Source organism: Nerophis ophidion, linkage group LG19 (genome assembly GCF_033978795.1).
Source record: "Nerophis ophidion isolate RoL-2023_Sa linkage group LG19, RoL_Noph_v1.0, whole genome shotgun sequence".
NCBI lineage: Eukaryota > Metazoa > Chordata > Actinopteri > Syngnathiformes > Syngnathidae > Nerophis > Nerophis ophidion.
The window spans coordinates 45,349,077-45,365,898 of NC_084629.1; the positions used below are offsets into that span (position 1 = coordinate 45,349,077).

At 38.9% G+C, this 16,822-nt stretch overlaps 1 protein-coding gene across 4 annotated transcripts in view; it reads right to left on the reverse strand.

Moving 5' to 3' along the window:
- Positions 1 to 595: 595 nt before the first annotated feature.
- LOC133538468 (hyccin 2-like) overlaps positions 596 to 16,822 on the reverse strand; it is a 118,737-nt gene continuing 102,510 nt past the window's right edge. For all 4 annotated transcript variants that reach the window (XM_061880111.1, XM_061880110.1, XM_061880112.1 and 1 more), the window contains one exon: positions 596 to 3,871. In XM_061880111.1, coding sequence (XP_061736095.1) covers positions 3,270 to 3,871 — 602 coding nt within the window. In that variant the 3' untranslated portion in view covers positions 596 to 3,269. The remainder of the gene's footprint in view (positions 3,872 to 16,822) is intronic.

Consider the following 16,822-nt stretch of genomic DNA (forward strand, 5'->3'; position numbering starts at 1 on the left):
GTGCTACTGTAACTGTAAACCCCACAGTGGCTGCAGACAGAGACGATTTTTGTTATTTGGCTCCAAAATGGCTCTTTCAACATTCTGGGTTGCCTACCCGTGCATTAGTGGAAAAGCGGCAAATGCGTGAAAGCGACAGAAACCTTGCCATGGAGACTTTTTTATTTACTTACTACGTGACCCCCAGGTAAATTGAGTATGAGACCCCTGCATTATAAAGTATTAGTTTCACTGAGATTTAAAGATAGCCCGTTTTTGTCAAACCATCTCTTGAATTTGTTTATTTCTTCTGTTATTATTTGCATTAGCTTCTGTTTGTTCTGTCCTGAACAAAAGGCAGATGTGTCGTGACTTTACCTGGCACAAGACGCTGTATTTGGACGGCTTTCCAGTCCTTCATTTCCCATACTTTTTATTCTTTCTGGGTTGTGGGGAAAGCGACGTAAAACGTTGCACAATTCCAGCGGGCGGAGGAGCCTCATGCTGCACAACATGGGATCCTTACACTGCAAAAAAACGGAAGAGGAAGCCCCCGCAGACACGCAGCATTAACCAAAGTTGGTAGCAGTCATGGCGCCCTGGAGTCACGTGAGTGTATTTTTCACCAATCATTGAGGAGGTTGTCTGAAACCAGGTTGGCCATACTCTCTTTTTACACAAGTCTCAGGAGACCACAAGACTGCCCCATTCAATAGTTTCACCCTGCAAAGACCTAACAATGCTTTACACAGATATATTTTAATATATATATATATATTTTTTTACATTTAAATATCCTCAGTAGCGATTTCCTCAGGTCCAGTAAATAAGAGTTCCAGTTTGGTTTGACAGCATGTTACAGATTCAAAATGGGATTTATACTAAACAAGAAACAAACAAGTGTGCAATCTCTTGATGTGTTTAAGACAACAACAACAAAAATGCTACCTTCTTTCTTTGGATTGTCACAAATTAATAAATTAATATCCTCATACAATATTTAATCCTGATTTTTTTTTTTCTTTTTTTCCAAAAACACCCGTTAAGAAGGAAGATAATCAAGCAAGAGCGATTGCACGTGAGCCCGGGAATGAAAGGGAGGGAATGACGAGCGCAAAAAACAAAACCAAAAAAACACATCTATGTGTTGAGTGTTATTGCTGAGTCGACTGATTCAGTCAAAAAAAAAATAATAATAATAATCAAACAGTGTTGAAATGTTATGGAAACGTGACAGCTGCTAAGTCTAGCATCCCGCAACGAGGATCCTGTTTTGGGAATGTTCAGTTGGGATGTGATGGGATTGTACTTACATCAGCCATGTTTGATTGCTTTTTAGCAACAGCAGAACAAAGATACTTAATTGAACGGGTGTTCAAAGACACACAGAATGCACTTGGAAAAAAGTAAGTGTGTGTGTGTGTGTGTGTGTGTGTGTGTGTGTGTGTGTGTGTGTGTGTGTGTGTGTGTATGTGTGTGTGTGTTTTCTGGCAATGCTTACTTAATGGGGACATCGCTCTGTTTACACAGTCACCTTTAGGGGACTTCCGACGGTATGGGGACCCAAAAAAAAAACAGGTCTCCTACAGGGAAAGCTTTTTAAATGATAGTCAGATCCATTCTATATATGGTAGTTGGAGATGCAGACAACTTCATGTCTGCTAAATAGCAGATTTCAGTAATGTCACAGAAGATGCAGGATTTGCTTTAAAGGCCTACTGAAAGCCACTACTAGCGACCACGCAGTCTGATAGTTTATATATCAATGATGAAATATTAACATTGCAACACATGCTAATACGGCCTTTTTAGTTTACTAAATTACAATTTTAAGTTTCCCGCTGAGTTTCTTGTTGAAAACGCCGCGGAATGATGACGCGTGTTTGTGACATCTCGGGTTGTAGCGGACATATTAGCCCAGCACCTCACACGGCTAAAAGTAGTCTCTTTTCATCACATAATTAAACAGTAATTTTAGACATCTGTGTTGCTGAATCTTTTGCAATTTGTTCAATAAATAATGGAGACTACAAAGAAGAATGCTGTTGGTGGAAAGCGGTGGATTGCAGCTGCCTTTAGCACCGAAACACAGCCGGTGTTTCTTTGTTTGTTGTGAAGCTTTAACACAGAGCGGTCAAGAGAACATGTTTCTCTATGTCAAACAGCAAGTTTTTGGATGAGAAAATTGTGATATTAAGTCGGCTCTTACCGGAGACGTCAGTGGATTACGCAACTTCCTCCTGCAGCTGTCAAAAAGGCAGCTGGGATCTTGGCTCTTCCATGGCTTCTCTGAGACACACTGGCGATCACCGCAGCCATCCGACTTTCAGGTATGAGTTTACAATCTCAATAAAACACTTTTAAAACAATAAGCAGATAAGGGATCTTCCAGAATTATCCTAGTAAATGTGTCTAATTACATCTGTCCAGAATTATCCTAGTAAATGTGTCTAATTACATCTGAAACACCGCCTGCCGCCGCCTGGAGCCGTCGCCTGTTCTTTTTTTTCCTGTATTTCACTCTACAGTAAATGTCCTCGTCCACGAATCTTTCATCCTCGCTCAAATTCATGGGGAAATTGTCGCTTTCTAGGTCCTAATGGGGAAATTGTCGCTTTCTAGGTCCGAATAGCTCTAGCTACTGCTGGCTGTGATTGTAAACAATGTTCAGATGTGAGGAGCCCTACAACCCGTGATGTCATGCGCACATCGTCCGCTACTTCCGGTAAATGCAAGGCTTTTTTATTAGCGACCAAAAGTTGCGAACTTTATCGTGGATGTTCTCTACTAAATCCTTTCAGCAAAAATATGGCAATATCGCGAAATGTTTAAGTATGACACATAGAATGGACCTGCTATCCCCGTTTAAATAAGAACATCTCATTTCCTGTAACATTTAAGTAGTGAAACTTCCTCTAAGAGGACAACTGTAGTGCTGTATTCTGAGGATCATGTCATATTTAGACTGAACTTTTTCTTCTCTTTTAAATGGTCCTGAGTAGTAACGTACACATTTGTGTGAATTATGCAAAATTATTCAAATTTGGTCCCCATGAACCATATAAACGTTTTTTTCTCCCAGGGTCCCCAGTAAGTACGAACAGCACGTTACTTCATCAATCCAGAGATTTAAAAAAGTGTATAATCTAACTGGGCGGTGGCCATTTTATCTCATTTTTTGTTATGCCTCCACAACCTGTAGAAAAGGAGGTCCCCACAAGTCATGATCAAAAACTTGGTCCCCATTCTGAATGATAACCAGTATGTGTGTGTGTGTGTGTATGTGTTTGTTAAACCTGTGATATGATCTGCATGTTGAAACTGGGAGAGCGGGACTGCTTGGTGAGGGGGGACAGCTGGTCCTCCTCCGGCCTTAGCAGGTGGCCCTCCTGCAGGCTGATGGTGGAGTGGCGGTGGGAGCCGCCGGCTTGGCGCCCCCCCTCCTGGTCCGAGCCTCCGGCGCCTCCCTCCTGGTCCTCTCTGCCCCCGTTCACACTGAAGTTCATGCAGTCGAAAGACTTGCTGGAGGAGGTGCTGCCGGTCCGTACCAGCGGGGGTCCCGTGGGGAAGCTCAGGTGTTTCTTGATGGGACTCAGCTGGATGGCGTCCAGTTCGATGCTGGCCGGGGGAGACAGCTTCCTCTGCCTGTTCGCTTCGGCTGACAAGTCGGCCTGCTTCAGTGGCTCGGGTCGGTCTCGCTCTCTGTCCCGGGACAGTCGGGCCGTGATGGCTTTCTTGATGCTGTTGCTGGCCTTCGGGCCGACGACGCCGCCGCCAACGCCGCCTGCTCTGGTGCCGCTGGGCTGGCTGCTGTTGGACGCCCCGGAGGAGAATCCCTCGTCTGGGTCATTCACGTTGAAGGAATCCTCGCCGCCGCTCATACCATCGGCATCTAAGTACACACACGTATTTAGTACAACACAACAACTCCATTAGTGAGCACACGGCATCATTATCTCTGCAGGGAACAATTCAATACAGAAAATGCATGTGATGTACGATCTTGCACCACCACTACTGTAAATGTTTTGCTATAGGAAATTCTATGACAACTTAAGAGTGATTTCTCCCTGTTAGCGTGAGAAGAGCACTAAAATACACCCCCTAGGTTGTATAATTCGGAGTTTAACCACTCCAAAAAAACTCCCAGTTTTACAGTTCAATAAGCCTCAATAAGGAATTGCAAGAAAAACGATCAATTGTATGACAATGTACACATTGTAAGGCCTTACATTAAAATTGTTGGATTTAAGACTTTTTTAAACCCTGCGGATACCCTGTAAGTACAGTGGTACCTTGATATTAAATGAACAGTTTAATTCACAAACTACAGGTCTAACAAAAATATGCTTTGTTGTATGAACCGGGTCTCATAATACCAACTGTCAGGCTTGTCCCTGACAGTTTGGCCATGTTTTAGTTTTTCCTCTGCCTTTGTCCATTTCCTGTTTGTCTCCAGAGTGCTGTGTCTCCCCAGCTGTGGCTGATTGGCACCTGGCTAAACCTGGTGTCAATCAGCCAAATACTATTTAAAGGCCTACTGAAATTAGATGTTCTTATTTAAACGGGGATAGCAGGTCCATTCTATGTGTCATACTTGATCATTTTGCGATATTGCCATATTATTGCTAAAAGGATTTAGTAGAGAACATCGACGATAAAGTTCGCAACTTATAGTCGCTATTGGAAAAGCCCTGCCTTTACCGGAAGTCGTAGACGATGACGTCACCCGTTGATGGCTCCTCACATCCTCACATTGATGTTAATGGGAGCCTCCGACAAAATTAGCTATTCGGACAGAGAAAACGACAATTTCCCCATTAATTTGAGCGAGGACGAAAGGTTCGTATTTGAGGATATTGATAGCGACGGACTCCAAAAAAATAAAAAAAATCAAGTAAAAAAAAAAACGTGATTGCATTGGGACGGATTCCGATGTTTTTAGACACATTTCCTAGGATAATTCTGGGACATACCTTATATTTCTATTGTGTTGCTAGTGTTTAAGTGAGTTAAATAGTACCTGATAGTCGGAAGTGTGTCCACGGGTGTCTTGAGGCCAGTGTCTGAGGGAAGTCGACGGCAGCTGATCTCCGGTAAGTGGCGACCTTTTACCACAATTTTCTCACCGAAAACTGCCGGTTGACATTTGGTCGTGATCCATGTTCGCTTGACCGCTCTGATCCATAGGAAAGCTTCACCTCCGGGAATTTTAAACAAGGAATCACCGTGTGTTTGTGTGGCTAAAGGCTAAAGCTTCCCAACTCCATCTTTCAACTTTGACTTCTCCATTATTAATTGAACAAATTGCAAAAGATTCAGCAACACAGATCTCCAAAATACTGTGTAATTATGCGGTTAAAGCAGACAACTTTTAGCTGTCTGTGTGCGCAGCGCTAATATTTCCTAACAGTCCAGAGCCAAATTTGTTCTCCGCCTTGTGCACGCCATTTGTTTGTACAAAATACTGTGTAATTATGCGGTTAAAGCAGACAACTTTTAGCTGTCTGTGTGCGCAGCGCTAATATTTCCTAACAGTCCATAGCCAAATTTGTTCTCCGCCTTGTGCGCGCCATTTGTTTGTACCCTTTTGTTTGTCCTTGTTTTAGTGTTAAATTAAATCATGTTTACCTGCACAAAGCCAGCCGCCTTCTCTGCATCTTGGGGTTCGTCACAAACTCCATTAATAATCCAGTCAGTGCTGGATTATTGTCACCACTACCTGTCAATGTCGTTAATACTTATCGTTGTAGCTGCGTCTACTTCTGTTCACTCTGCGCAAGTCATAGTCCCTTCGTGTCACAGTAAGTGTTTTTGTTTCTCGTCCACAATTAGCCTTTGTGCTATTTTTGTTCATAGCCAAGTTTGTTCTCCGCCTTGTGCGCGCCATTTTTTTGTACCCTTTTGTTTGTTCTTGTTTTAGTGTTAAATTAAATCATGTTTACCTGCAAAAAGCCTGCCGCCTTCTCTGCATCTTGGGGGTCGTCACAAACTCAACCTGACACGAACATTTCATCCAACCGTTGAGTGCTTGCAATGCATCCACTGTGGACGGGCTAATCGTTAGATACTGTGCTAATTGCTATTTTTTGGGAGCTTTGTCAGCGTTTAATTGCTTTTTTAAAACCTTTTTTCTAAAATTACTAGCTCAATGTGAGTCCAAAGAAAGCAATAGACAAGCGAGCGGTATGTGGTTGAAAACATAAAAACGTGTTAACAGGTAGATAAGAATGATCATTGGTCGCCTTTAAAGACAGTTTTTATTTTATATTTATATCAGTGGTTAATCTATTTTTACACCGACATGCTAATAAGTAAGGAGGTGTGTGGTGATTTAGCAATGTGACTCAATACTTTTAAAAGCATTAGGTGACTTACATTTGTGTCACGCCAAGACTGTTAGTAATGTCAAAATATGAAAAACGCAAATTGGTGTTTGTGAATAAAGAGTGTGGGGTTTTTTGTTTTACTAATAGCAACAGTTAATTTGTTTTAGTGTGCGGCTAAAACGTTGAACGTGAGAATCAGACAGTCGGTCAACGCAACTCAAGATTTAAATCAGTTTGTTAATATTAGTGAAGGAAGTTTGATAAGTTGACGCAAAAGGAGGTAACACGTCAATAAGAACCAAAGTATTCAAAGCTGTAGGGCAGGGGGGTCAGCAACTCGCGGCTCTTGAGCACCGCCCTAGTGGCTCCCTGGAGCTTTTTCAAAATTGGAAAATGATAGAGGGGAAAAAATATTTGTTGTTTTGATAATATTTGATTGAAACTTTTATTAGTAGATTGCACAGTACGGTACATATTCCGTACAATTGACCGCTAAATCGTAACACTCAAATAAGTTGTTCAAATTGTTTAAGTCGTGGTCCATGTTTCTGTAAGAGGACAAACATGACGCAAATCTTCCTAATTGTTATAAATCCCACTGTTTATACAAAACATGCTTCACTGATGACAGTATTTGGCCAGCAACGTTTTGTCCTACTAATTTTGTTGGCCCTTGAACGCACCATGGTTCGTTTACATACAACTTTCTCCGACGCTGCCACAGAAAGACGTCTTTTATGCCACTCCCTCTTTGTCTCATTTTGTCCACCAAACTTTTTATGCTGTGCGTGAATGCACAAAAGGTGAGCTTTGTCCATGTTATGGACTTGTGTGGAGTGCTAATAATTAGGGATGCACCGATTAATCTGTAACCGAATAAATGGCAAAAAAAAGCCACATTCGGCCTTCGGTGGAATGAGTTAAAAACAAGGCCGAATAGTGGCGTGTGTTGCAATTTTTTGACGCGGTGACGCAATCAACCAACGTGCAGTGATATGTTGTGTACCTGTATAAGTGTATGAGGTTACAAGCACACACTTATTGAGATTTAGTGGGGCCTCTGTTTACATTATTAGCCTGTTGTGTAGGCTACCTGTATAAGTGTATGAGGTTACAAGCACACACTTAATTGAGATTTACTTGAGCCTTCTGTTTACATTATTAGCATATCTACTGTGGCTAAGCAGACTTTTGCCAAAAGGACAATAATTCATTTGTTGTGGGTTTATCCACTTTAATGCACTTTATTTGTTTTTGGAATGCATGTTTTGTTTGAAGGCCTAATATAAATGAAAAACGTTGTGCTTTTTTTGAAAAGCAAAGGCTATTGGAATATTAAAAAATGTCAATATTCAATAAAAAATTACTTTATTTGAAAAACATGTCTAAATATTTATTCTAGGCTATTTATGCAATATTTTAAAAATTGTGAAAAACTGCATTCATTATTCGGTATTTGGTATTGGGCCTTCGGCCAAGCGTTTAAATTTGTGGCTTCGGCCACAAATTTTCATTTCGGTGCATCCCTACTAATAATCCATGCTAACATGCTATTTACGCTAGCTGTGTGTACACAATGCATCATTATGCCTCGTTTGTAGCTATATTTGAGCTTATCTTAATTTCCTTTACTTATGTCCTCTGTGTATTTCATTTATATTTGCATGTCTCATGACACATTTTCTGTATGTAATATAAACTGCATTTTTGCATGTTGTTCCAGACCACAGCAAAGTTTATCATGTTGTTCCAGACCACAGCAAAAATTACCCAGGTTACAAAGATTGTAATTAATCTATTAGAAGAAGACAACCTGTCCTTTCCTTTAACTTGGACACACACATTTAGATAGTACTTTGATTCCTTCAGGAAAGTTCCTTCATCTATACATTTAGCAGTTTTAAACCAGTAATTTCCAGGAATTATCTCACCCTTTGAAAGACTTATTTAATGTGTTGACTTCATCATAACACTTACATAAGGCCTTTTTGATCCAATATGGCTCTTTCAACATGTTGGGTTGCCTGTCCCTGCTGTAGGGCATAAAAAGTATTTACATTGAGATATTTAAGGGTCCATGTCCAGGCTCTTGCGACTGTGTTGGATCCATTATGGATTGAACTTTCACAGTATCATGTTAGACCCGCTCGACATCCATTGCTTTCCTCCTCTCCAAGGTTCTCATAGTCATCATTGTCACCGACGTCCCACTGGGTGTGAGTTTTCCTTGCCCTTATGTGGGCCTACCGAGGATGTCGTAGTGGTTTGTGCAGCCCTTTGAGACACTAGTGATTTAGGGCTATATAAGTAAACATTGATTGATTGATGTCACGCACAGAATGCAAGAGAGAAGACGCATGCTCTCCGGGCGAATTCACAAATAATTCCTCCTGTAGCGCTGCCTGGTCACATGACCGGTTAGGTCCGAGGCCAGGCTGCTAATCAGCGGAGAGTGCTGAGTCTGGTCCGAACGTCTCGTGAGATTGATAGCGCTCCACTTTGAGCTGACAGTCTGCGAGGCAACCGAGCCAGCGTGCAAGGCGGAGACGCCAACTATCCCACTGAAACGTTGCAACTATAGCTAGAATACAGCGGAGAAAAATACCTCTTTTAAAGACCTACTGAAAGCCACTACTAGCGACCACACAGTCTGATAGTTTATATATCAATGATGAAATATTAACATTGCAACACATGCCAATACGGCCGCTTTAGTTTACTAAATTGCAATTTTAAATTTCCCGCGGAGTTTCCTGTTGAAAACGTTGCGGAATTAGAACGCGTATGATGACGTGTTTGTGACGTTATTGGTTGGAGGGGACATATTAGCCCAGCACCGCTAAAAGAGTTACTAAAACGGCCTTCTTTCATCTCCGTAATATCGCTAAAATTCGCTCCATTCTGTCCACTAAAGACGCCGAGATCATTATCCATGCGTTTGTTACGTCTCGTCTCGATTACTGTAACGTATTATTTTCGGGTCTCCCCATGTCTAGCATTAAAAGATTACAGTTGGTACAAAATGCGGCTGCTAGACTTTTGACAAGAACAAGAAAGTTTGATCACATTACGCCTGTACTGTGTATACCTTTATATACATATATACATACATATATACCTATACTGTATATACCTTTATATACATATATACATACATATATACCTATACTGTATATACCTTTATATACATATATACCTATACTGTATATACCTATACTGTATATACCTTTATATACATATATACATACATATATACCTATACTGTATATACCTTTATATACATATATATATACATATATACCTATAGGGTAAATACCTTTATATACATATATACATACATATATACCTATACTGTATATACCTTTATATACATATATACCTATACTGTATATACCTATACTGTATATACCTTTATATACATATATACATACATATATACCTATACTGTATATACCTTTATATACATATATATATACATATATACCTATACTGTATATACCTTTATATACATATATACATACACATATACCTATACTGTATATACCTTTATATACATATATACATACATATATACCTTTATATACATATATACATACATATATACGTATACTGTATATACCTTTATATACATACATATATACCTATACTGTAGATACCTTTATATACATATATACATACATATATACCTATACTGTATATACCTTTATATACATATATACATACATATATACCTATACTGTATATACCTTTATATACATATATACATACATATATACCTATACTGTATATACCTTTATATACATATATATATACATATATACCTATACTGTATATACCTTTATATACATATATACATACACATATACCTTTATATACATATATACATACATATATACCTTTATATACATATATACATACATATATACCTATACTGTATATACCTTTATATACATACATATATACCTATACTGTAGATACCTTTATATACATATATACATACATATATACCTATACTGTAGATACCTTTATATACATATATACATACATATATACCTATACTGTATATACCTTTATATACATATATACATACATATATACCTATACTGTATATACCTTTATATACATATATACATACATATATACCTATACTGTATATACCTTTATATACATATATATATACATATATACCTATACTGTATACACCTTTATATACATATATACATACATATATACCTTTATATACATATATACATACATATATACCTATACTGTATATACCTTTATATACATATATACCTATACTGTAGATACCTTTATATACATATATACATACATATATACCTATACTGTATATACCTTTATATACATATATACATACATATATACCTTTATATACATATATACCTATACTGTATATACCTTTATATACATACATATATACCTATACTGTACATACCTTTATATACATATATACATACATATATACCTATACTGTATATACCTTTATATACATATATACATACATATATACCTATACTATATATACATTTATATACATATATACCTATACTGTATATACCTTTATATACATACATATATACATATACTGTATATACCTTTATATACATATATACATACATATATACCTATACTGTATATACCTTTATATACATATATACATACATATATACCTGTACTGGCTCACCTGCACTGGCTTCCTGTACACTTAAGATGTGACTTTAAGGTTTTACTACTTACGTATAAAATACTACACGGTCTAGCTCCCTCCTATCTTGCCGATTGTATTGTACCATATGTCCCGGCAAGAAATCTGCGTTCAAAAGACTCCGGCTTATTAGTGATTCCTAGAGCCCAAAAAAAGTCTGCGGGCTATAGAGCGTTTTAATATCGGGCTCCGGTACTCTGGAATGCCCTCCCGGTAACAGTTCGAGATGCCACCTCAGTAGAAGCATTTAAGTCTCACCTTACAACTCATCTGTATACTCTAGCCTTTAAATAGACCTCATTTTTTAGACCAGTTGATCTGCCGCTTCTTTTCTTCTTTCTCCTATGTCCCCCCCTCCCTTGTGGAGGGGGTCCGGTCCGATGACCATGGATGAAGTACTGGCTGTCCAGAGTCGAGACCCAGGATGGAATGCTCGCCTGTGTATCGGTTGGGGACATCTCTACGCTGCTGATCCGCCTCCGCTTGGGATGGTTTCCTGTGGACGGGACTCTCGCTGCTGTCTTGGATTCGCTTTGAACTGAACTCTCGCGGCTGTGTTGGAGCCACTATGGATTGAACTTTCACAGTATCATGTTAGACCCGCTCGACATCCACTGCTTTCGGTCCCCTAGAGGGGGAGGGGGGGGGTTGCCCACATTTGAGGTCCTCTCCAAGGTTTCTCATAGTCAGCATTGTCACTGGCGTCCCACTGGATGTGAATTCTCCCTGCCCACTGGGTGTGAGTTTTCCTTGCCCTTTTGTGGGTTCTTCCGAGGATGTTGTAGTCGTAATGATTTGTGCAGTCCTTTGAGATATTTGTGATTTGGGGCTATATAAATAAACATTGATTGATTGACCACTTAGTCGTCTCTTTTCATCGCATAATTACACAGTATTTTGGACATCTGTGGTGCTGAATCTTTTGCAATTTGTTCAATTAATAATGGAGAAGTCAAAGTAGAAAGATGGAGGTGGGAAGCTTTTAGCCTTTAGCCACACAAACACACGGTGTTTCCTTGTTTAAAATTCCCGGAGGTGAAGCTTTACTATGGGTCAGAGCGGTCAAGCGAACATGGACTACATGTCAACCGGCAGTTTTCGGTGAGAAAATTGTGGTAATAAGTCGCATCTTACCGGAGATCAGCGGAGCTTCTGTCCCGCTGCAGCTTTGTGACTTCACTCAGAGACTGGCGTCAACACACCCGTGGACACACCCCTCCGACTATCAGGTACTATTTAACTCACTAAAACACTAGCAACACAATAGAAAGATAAGGGATTTCCCTGAATTATCCAAGTAAATGTGTCTAAAAACATCTGAATCGTTTCCAATGCAATCCCCCCCTTTTTTTTTTTGTCATTCACTCTAAATTTCCTCATCCACGAATCTTTCATCCTCGCTCAAATTAATGGGGAAATTGTCGCTTTCTCGGTCCGAATAGATCTTGCTGCTGGAGGCTCACATTATAAACAATGTGAGGATGTGAGAAGCCCTCACACCAGTGACGTCATCGTCTGCTACTTCCGGTAAAGGCAAGGCTTTTTTATTAGCGACTAAAAGTTGCAAACTTTATCGTCGATGTTCTCTACTAAATCCTTTCAGCAAAAATATGTCACTATAGCGAAATGATCAAGTATGACACATAGAATGGACCTGCTATCCCCGTTTAAATAAGAAAATAAGCATTTATTCCGTCGTACATTTTTTTTTCCTTTTACGGAAGGTTTTTTGTGGAGAATAAATGATGAAAAAAACACCTAATTGAAAACACAAAAAAAAAGAAAATTAAATTTTGAAACATAGTTTATCTTCAATTTCGACTCTTTAAAATTCAAAATTCAACCCAAAAAAAATGAAGAGAAAAACTAGCTAATTCGAATCTTTTTGAAAAAATTAAAAAAATTATTTATGGAACATCATTAGTAATTTTTCCTGATTAAGATTCATTTTAGAATTCTGATGACATGTTTTAAATAGGTTTAATTCCAATCTGCACTTTGTTAGAATATATAACAAATTGGACCAAGCTATATTTCTAACAAAGACAAATCATTATTTCTTCTAGATTTTCCAGAACAAAAATCGAAAAAGAAAATCAAAAGACTTTGAAATGCGATTTAAATTTGATTCTACAGATTTTCTAGATTTGCCAGAATTATTGAATTATAATCATAATAAGTTTGAAGATATATTTCACAAATATTCTTCGTCGAAAAAACAGGAGCTTTTGAAACATAGTTTATCTTCAATTTCGACTTTAAAATTCCAAATTCCAATGAAAAAAAGAAGAGAAAAAACTAGCTAATTGGAAACTTTTTGAAAAAATTTAAAAATTCATTTATAAAACATCATTAGTAAATTTTGCTGATTAAGATTAATTTTACAATTTTGATGACATGTTTTAAATAGGTTTAAATCCAATCTGCACTTTGTTAGAATATATAACAAATTGGACCAAGCTATATTTCTAACAAAGAAAAATCATTATTTCTTCTACATTTTCCAGAACAAAAATTTTAAAAGAAATTCAAAAGACTTTAAAATAAGATTTAAATTTGATTCTACAGATTTTCTAGATTTGCCCCAAAATTTTTTTTGAATTTTAATCATAAGTTTGAAGAAATATTTCACAAATATTCTTTGTCGAAAAAACAGAAGCTAAAATGAAGAATTAAATTAAAATGTATTTATTATTCTTTAAAATAAAAAAAAAATAAAAAATTAATTGAACATTGATTTAAAATGTCAGGAAAGAAGAGGAAGGAATTTAAAAGGTAAAAAGGTATATGTGTTTAAAAATCCTAAAACCATTTTTAAGGTTGTATTTTTTCTCTAAAATTGTCTTTCTGAAAGTTATAAGAAGCAAAGTAAAAAAAATAAATGAATTTATTCAAACAGGTGAAGACCAAGTCTTTAAAATATTTTTTCGGATTTTCAAATTCTATTTGAGTTTTGTCTCTCTTAGAATTAAAAATGTCGAGCAAAGTGAGACCAGCTTGCTAGTAAATAAATACAATTTTAAAAAATAGAGGCAGCTCACTGGTAAGTGCTGCTATTTGAGCTATTTTTAGAACAGGCCAGCGGGCGACTCATCTGGTCCTTACGGGCGACCTGGTGCCCGCGGGCACCGCGTTGGTGACCACTGCACTAGAGAAAAGCGCTATATAAACATAATTCACTTCACTTCCTGTAGGCCGGACAGCCAGGTGTCCTGAAACTTTGTCCCGACAATTCTTTTGCTCATGTAAAGCTTTTTATACAGTATGTCCAAGTACCTACAGCACGAGAAATTTCAAATTCGATACAAACAACCTGGGTCAGAAGTGCATTTTTACTTTCAGGCTTCGTTTCACACCCATCCATCCATCCATTTTCTACCGCTTATTCCCTTTCGGGGGCGCTGGCGCCTATCTCAGCTACAATCGGGTGGAAGGCGGTGTACACCCTGGACAAGTCGCCACCTCATCACAGGGCCAACACAGACAGACAACATTCACACTCACATTCACACACTAGGGACCATTTAGTGTTGCCAATCAACCTATCCCCAGGTGCATGTCTTTGGAGGTGGGAGGGGCCTATCCCCAGGTGCATGTCTTTGGAAGTGGGAGGGGCCTATCCCCAGGTGCATGTCTTTGGAAGTGGGAGGAAGCCGGAGTACCCGGAGGGAACCCACGCATTCACGGGGAGAACATGCAAACTCCACACAGAAAGATCCCGAGCCTGGATTTGAACCCAGGACTGCAGGACCTTCGTATTGTGAGGCAGACGCACTAACCCCTCTGCCACCGTGAAGCCCTTGTTCAAACTCATAAACTTTATTTTTTTTGCAAATAATAATTAATTTAGAATTTCATGGCTGCAACACATGACAAAGTAGTTGGGAAAGGGCATGTTCACCACTGTGTTACATCACCTTTTCTTTTAACAACACTCAATAAACGTTTGGGAACTGAGGAAACTAATTGTTGAAGATTTGAAATTGGAATTCTTTCTCATTCTTGTTTTATGTAGAGCTTCAGTCGTTCAACAGTCCGGGGTCTCCGCTGTCGTATTTTACGCTTCATAATGTGCCACACATTATCAATGGGAGACAGGTCTGGACTGCAGGCGGGCTAAAAAAGTAAAGTCTAGTACAGATATGTTCTGTACTAGATTATAGCTAAATAGCTCATTTCCATCTGCAGTCCCCGGCTAACTAAATTAAAGGGATACAAAAATCCATCCATCCATATAATTTTCTACCGCTTATTCCCTTTTGGGGTCGCTGGCGCCTATCTCAGCTACAATCGGGCGGAAGGCGGGGTACACCCTGGACAAGTCGCCACCTCATGGCAATAAAATTATGACAATAAAATCCTACTATTGATTTACTAAAAGTAAATCTCCCACACCCTGTGGGAGATTTGGCGGCACTAAACTGCTCAACCTTGGGATGACAGCAGCCTTTTATGGAGGTCTCAACATGAGTGTAGCAGCACATTTAATAACCTTTTTTAACAGTACTATAAAAATTGCATCATTTGTGACGTCCACCGAAGACGATGTAGCCTACAAAACACACTGATTTACTCTCTCATTTCGCGATGAAACAAAAATCCTCCTGGGATTCAGTGGACTTTTGGTCTATTGCTTCGGTCTTTTTGGAAAAAATATCCCTGTTAGGCTATAAAGCAGACCTGGGCAAAATAAGGCCACATGCAGCCCGTTAAGCTTTTCAATCTGGCCCGCCGGACATTCCCAAATATTTTTTGTTAGACCTTCAAGATAGAAATTGTAGCTTCCATTATGATGTGCACTCATGTTTTCTAATGACAGTAAGTCTTGAACTATATAGATATACTAGTTACTATGGTAATGTAATTCAATCAATCAATCAATCGTTTATTTATATAGCCCCAAATCACAAATGTCTCAAAGGACTGCACAAATCATTACGACTACAACATCCTCGGAAGAACCCACAAATTAGTTACGATGCTAATCTAATTCGTTACTATGGTAATCTAAGTCACAGCAGGTCAGACGAGGCACCAAGCAGTGTGGGTGGGGAGCGTTTCCACTGAGTGTTTCCAAAGCAGTCCACCTGAACCTTTTCATATAACGCCATAAAGGACTGGAAGGACCTCACAACAAACTTGAAAAGTTAAATAGATTACTATTCATTTACAATTGAAGTTAAAAAGTGGCTTTGGAGAAATGGAAGCTGCTCACACGGTCAATAAGGTGGCCACTATGTTTGGCAGATCAACTTAATGTGTCAGCAGAAGCATTTAAGTCTCACCTTAAAACTCATTTGTATACTCTAGCCTTTAAATAGACTCCCTTTTTAGACTAGTTGATCTGCCGTTTCTTTTCTTTTTCTCCTATGTCCCACTCTCCCTTGTGGAGGGGGTCCGGTCCGATCGACTGGGGACATCTCTGCGCTGCTGATCCGCCTCCGCTTGGGATGGTTTCCTGCTGGCTCCGCTGTGAACGGGACTCTCGCTGCTGTGTTGGATCCGCTTTGGACTGGACTCTGGCGACTGTGTTGGAGCCATTATGGATTGAACTTTCACAGTATCATGTTAGACCCGCTCGACATCCATTGCTTTCCTCCTCTCCAAGGTTCTCATAGTCATCATTGACACCGACGTCCCACTGGGTGTGAGTTTTCCTTGCCCTTATGTGGGCCTACCGAGGATGTGGTAGTGGTTTGTGCAGCCCTTTGAGACACTAGTGATTTAGGGCTATAGAAGTAAACATTGATTGATTTATATATTTATCCATGACAGCATTTTTATTGTA